Source organism: Arachis ipaensis, chromosome B02, assembly GCF_000816755.2.
Source record: "Arachis ipaensis cultivar K30076 chromosome B02, Araip1.1, whole genome shotgun sequence".
NCBI lineage: Eukaryota > Viridiplantae > Streptophyta > Magnoliopsida > Fabales > Fabaceae > Arachis > Arachis ipaensis.
The window spans coordinates 7,353,008-7,358,363 of record NC_029786.2 but is presented as its reverse complement, the minus strand read 5'-3'; the positions used below and the strand labels follow the sequence as shown (position 1 = coordinate 7,358,363).

At 34.0% G+C, this 5,356-nt stretch overlaps 1 protein-coding gene across 1 annotated transcript; it reads right to left on the bottom strand.

Moving 5' to 3' along the window:
- LOC107626722 (restin homolog) lies at positions 430-4,638 on the bottom strand. Its single transcript, XM_021115321.1, has 4 exons — positions 2,258-4,638; positions 1,236-1,691; positions 701-873; positions 430-609 (listed from the first exon to the last, which is right to left on the bottom strand). Exons 1-4 carry the CDS (start codon positions 4,197-4,199, stop codon positions 430-432), a joined length of 2,751 nt encoding a protein of 916 aa, XP_020970980.1. The 5' UTR covers positions 4,200-4,638.

Below are 5,356 nucleotides of genomic sequence, written 5' to 3'. Positions count from 1 at the left end.
TTCTATTTTTTAGGTTTTTACACAAAAATTTGGTATGTATTTAGACATCAACTCTTGTTATTTCATTTTGTTATCATCCTCACATTTCCATTTTGATAGGTGTCAATAGATACTAAATTTTTAGTATGTTAAAAACATTATTGCATTGAATTAGACGAATGAAGCATGCTATTAGGCCATCACAAACTTTTCCATAAACCAACATGCAAAAGAATAATTAAATTTTCTTTTTTTTTTAAAGGAAAAAAAAGAAAGATAAGTAGAAAAAAATTGAACAGATGAAATTTACCCTGAAAATTTTATATCATTACCTTTTGTTTTGTCCATTTTTCATTCTAGACACGTCTAAACATCTAAAAAATTAAGAGCATTGAAAACTCAACCTTAACATTTTAGTATTTATGTATATTTATTATTTACACCCCCTAACTAGCACCTTTTCTTGTAACTCTTTGGATGGTTGGCCTTGACAGTATTTACCACATGCCATTTTAGCTTAACAATGTTATCTTCAACCTCCTCAACCAGTTCTTTACATTCTATGTTGTTCTCTCTGATGAACTGCAGAACAGTTTTCAGGCTTGAAATTTTTTCATCTGTGGACTCAACCTGAAGTTCAGTTTCAGCATGTCACTACCATGCTAAGAAGAAAAAGAATAAACAATAAAAAAAAGCAACAAAAAGACATGAAAAAAGAAACCTTAGTTTCAGTGGACTTGTTTTCCTTGTAATTGTTCTCACAATTCAACATTGCTTTGTTCACATGTGCTTGCAACAGATGAATTGATTGATACTTCTCAGCCAACCCATATGCCCAAATGAATCTGACAGCTTCAATATACTGCTGATTCTTGATGAGATTCTCAACAAAACCTGTTAGATGCAGAAAAATCCCATGGCACCAATATCTAGCAGAAGTCTTAACTAATGCAATTAAAAATTCTTAGAGGTGAATAGAGAACTTTTAAGAAAACACATACAATAGAAGATAGTAAGAAGGTAGAGTCCATCAAATTCCCTACAACTGTTTCATATGATCAAATTTACACAAGAGTTGTGCAATCTCTTCAAAAATATTTTCCACTAGTAAATTTTAAAGAAACAAGTATGGGGAACAGAAACAAGGCATATCCTACATTTTTTGAGATATATATGATCATATGCCATATCAGAAATACTTTGAATCAAAAAATGACAAAAGCTCTACTAAGCAAGACAGTTTTAAATTAACTTACCATAGATTTTATTCACAAAACCGAGAATCCGAAACAGCTCTACAGCTTCCTTGTGCCGAGCAGCAATTTGGAGAAACTTTAATACTTCATCCTCATTAAAAGAGGAAGCTAATCCATAAATTGACAAAATCATCAAGAAACCAAGAACTACTAAAGAATTTTCAGTACTTGCTCTCATGCTAGCTTTCAAATAAAGTGCAAACTTCATTGCCTCTTCTCTAACATGAGGTTTAATGACTGGGGAGATTCTCATTAGCTGTTCAAGCAGAAAGATGTGGCTATGATCTCCCTGGCCACAAAATGGAAGCATTGGATCTTTCATTATTTCCAAAATTAGTTCTGCTGGATCTGATTGACTCTGCAGATAAACTAAAATGTTCTTGTGAAAATCTGTTTGCTCATCATTTGAGAAAAGCTCGAAACTTCTTGCATCGCTGCCGCGACTTAATTGATTATCTGCATGTTAGCAGTAAGTATGATTAGCTAGCAGATACTTAATCCCTCTTAACACAAAAAAAAAACATAACAAATCAAGTGTTATGGCACCATAGAATATAAATCTGAGCTGTTAAGATACATTGGTGACAGTTGAAAAGCCATTTACAAGAAAAAGTATTAAGGCACCATAATGAATTGTTTGAACTGATGTTGTAACTCAGAAGCCTAGCACCATCAAAAATAGTTTGAAACAAAAATCTACATTAGTATTTTATATATTTCTAGCAATGCAATAATGTTAACCACTTAACTTAGGAAGCAAACTTAGGAAGCAATTACTATGTAAGGCTTTTTGCAGTTAAGAGCTTTGACAAATGCTTACAAAAGAAAACTGGGGAGGGATCAATATAATTCCATTCAGTTTCACTATATATACATATGTTAAAACCCAGAGACACACGCCAAATTGCTGAATTAAGATATTTTAGTAAAATACATTAGACCAGGTTAGTAGAAATATCAGAATTAATGAAAGAGTTGAAGTAATATTGTTTATAACAAACTAACAGCAGAAGCACATTTACCCTGCACATTTTCCTCTCTCAATGATTTGTTCGACGGTTCAGACTGCAGTATTTTAAGCCCACGCTTCTTCCATTTCTCTTCAAATTGATTCTTTTTTGAATAAAAAATTTTCATTTTTGCTTCAAACTGCTTCTGTGTTGACTTGAACATCTCCTTGTGCTTTTCACACCTTTTCTCTTTGAATCTGAGCTTCTTCTCTAGTCTCTCAAATTGCTTCTCTTTTGACTTGAGTTTTTTTGTTCGTTCTTCAATCTTACTCTCTCTTGACTTAAGCTTCTCCATCAGGCCTTCAAAATTCTTCTCTTTTAATTGGAGCTCCTTCAATTGGAACTCAAAGTTCTCCTTGTTTAATGCATACTTCTCGACTTGGCATTCGAGCTCCTTCTCTCTTGCGTCAAGCTCCTTAATCCAGCCTTTAATTTGGTTCTTTTCTGAATTGAGTTTCTTAACTTGTTCTTCATATTGCTTCTCTTTGGATTCAAGCTCCTTCAATTTGTATTCAAAATGCTCCTTGTTTTGTGCAAACTCCTCCACTTGGCTTTTAAGCTCCTTCTCTCTTGTTTCGAGCTCTTTCGCTTTGCCTTCAATTTGACTCTTTTCTGAATTGAGTTTGCTCACCTGTTCTTCATACTGCTTCTCTTTTGATTCAAGCTCATTTAACTTGCAATCAAAATGTTCCTTTTTTAAGGCAAACTCCTCCACTTGGCTTTGAAGTTCTTTCTCTCTTGATTGGAGCTCTTTCACTTTGCTTTCAATTCCACTCTTCTCTGAATTGAGCTTGTTCACTCGTTCTTCATAGTGCTTCTCTTTCGAATCAAGCTCATTTAATTTGCAGTCAAAATTCACCTTCTTTAAAACAAACTCCTCCACTTGCCTTTTATGTTCCTCCTCTTGTAACTGGATCTCTTTCACTTTGCCTTCAATTCGCCTATTTTCTGACTCGAGTTCGTTCACTCGTTCTTCATATTGCTTCTCTTTTGATTCAAGCTCTTCCACCCGCGCTGCAAATTCCTTTTCTTTGGACTGAAGCTCCTTCAACTGAACATGATGATATCCATTTAATGAAATTACCTTAAGTAACTTCCTATTTTCTAATTGCAACTTCTCAGCTTCGGCATCAATCAGTTTCTTCATTGCATATATCTCTCCCTCTTTGGTCTTAAGTTCCTTTGTACACTTAGCAATTTTCTTTGAAAGATCCTTCAGTTCCTCTTCCTTCATTTCCCTTTTCTTGTCAAAGTTATCCAGCACTAGAAGAAATTCTTTCTGTTCTACCTTGAGCTCCTCTTCACACTCTCTCCTCAAGTCCTCCATCAAATGGAGCTGTGATTCCTTTTCTTCAATTTGCTCATCATACTCTTCAAGTTCCCTCAACAACTTCTTGTGAAGTTCATCGCGTTCATTGATCACCATTGCCACTGCTTCAAGTTCCCTGACATATTGTTGCTCCTTTAACCTTAAATGCTTCCCAAATTCTCCTATCAGCTTCTGCATGTGATTGAACTGATCTCCCTTTGCTTCAAACTCTTTGTGGCGCTGTTCAATGCATCTTTGGATTGATCCATGTTCTCTCCTTTTGATTGCAAGATCCCAGGAATAAGAACTCAATTCTCCTTGAATAGAACCAACCTGTTTTCTCTTACTTTCAAGCTCTTTGCACAGCTCCTCAATATCTTTCTCTAGGGAGTGCAATTGCAACCTCTTCTCTTCAACTTCTCTCTTTGTTTGGCATTCCTCAATAGAATATTGAACCAATGCAGGTTCTTTATCTACCAAGTCCTGTTCAGAAGAGGCTTTCAACTTCTTAACCGAAGATTGCAAGTAATCAAACTTATCTTGTTCTAGTAATCTCTTGCCATTACCAATACAATCTTTGCTTCCTCCCTCAACTTCTGAAATACCCTTCTCAACAAAGCTATCATTTTTATCCTGAAAGCTCATTACTCACCTCAACTAAAATCCTGGGAGAAAAAGGGGACCCAAAAAAAAAAAAGAAGATTTTTCACTAAGAAATCAGTTCTATTAACTGAATAATATCTCTAGGCATGGATGTTCAAGTAAAAGGAACAAACTTTAAAACGAAACACACAGAAATGAATCAAATGGTAAAAATGAAAAACGATGAGGAGAGTGTAAGATAGATGGTGGTACCTTGAATGACAAGAATAGAAGAGGAAGGTGAAAACTTTATAGGATATAGAAGCAGAAAACAGAGCAAGGGAAGCTGAGAGGGTTAGAACGGAGAAGAGAAAGGGTGTGTAAAAGACAGAGTAGCAATTGATTTGCCTCGTTCAATAAGGATTCATAGTACTATATCCGGAAAATTTCTGAGCTGTCCACTGTCTTTTGAAAGCTTGATCATTTGCTAAAGATTATTAGACAGACATTTTGAAGTTTGAACAAATCAAATGATGTTTTATTAATGTAAACCGTGTTTAATAAGAGATCTTTAGTTAATTTTAACTCAATAGAAACTTTGAGTGACTAGTAAATTTAATGGAGTGAATACTCAACTCAATCTTTGATAATTTATTTGAAGGACTAAGAGTAGCAATTGGTATGCTTTGTTCAATAAGGATTCATAGTACTGTATCTGGAAAAATTTTTAGCTGTCCACTGTCTTTTGAAAACTTGATCATATTTGTAGTCAAAGATTATTAGAGAGACATATTGAAGTTGGACAAAATTAAATGATGTTTTATTAATGTAAGCCGTGTTTAATAAGATCTTTAGTCAATTTAAGTCAACAGAAACTTTGAGTGACTAGTAAATACAAGGAAAAGGATCCTCTCCAGTTTTTTTAATAATTGATAGAATACAGTGTAATCTATTACCTTTGATTTTATAAGTGAGACCAAAAATAAATAAGAGAAAGAGAACAATAAATGGTTAAATTGAACACTGGATACCATCCAGTTTTTTTGTCACTGGAGAGGATCCACTCCCTAAATACAATGTGTGGTACAGTCTCACTTTATGAAATTGAGAATGATATAATCAATTTTTATCTTTTTATTCAAATTAATAATTTTTGCTCTTATTATACTTTCTTTTGTCACTACCGGTTATGTTTAACTTTTTTTTTTTATTTACCAAAA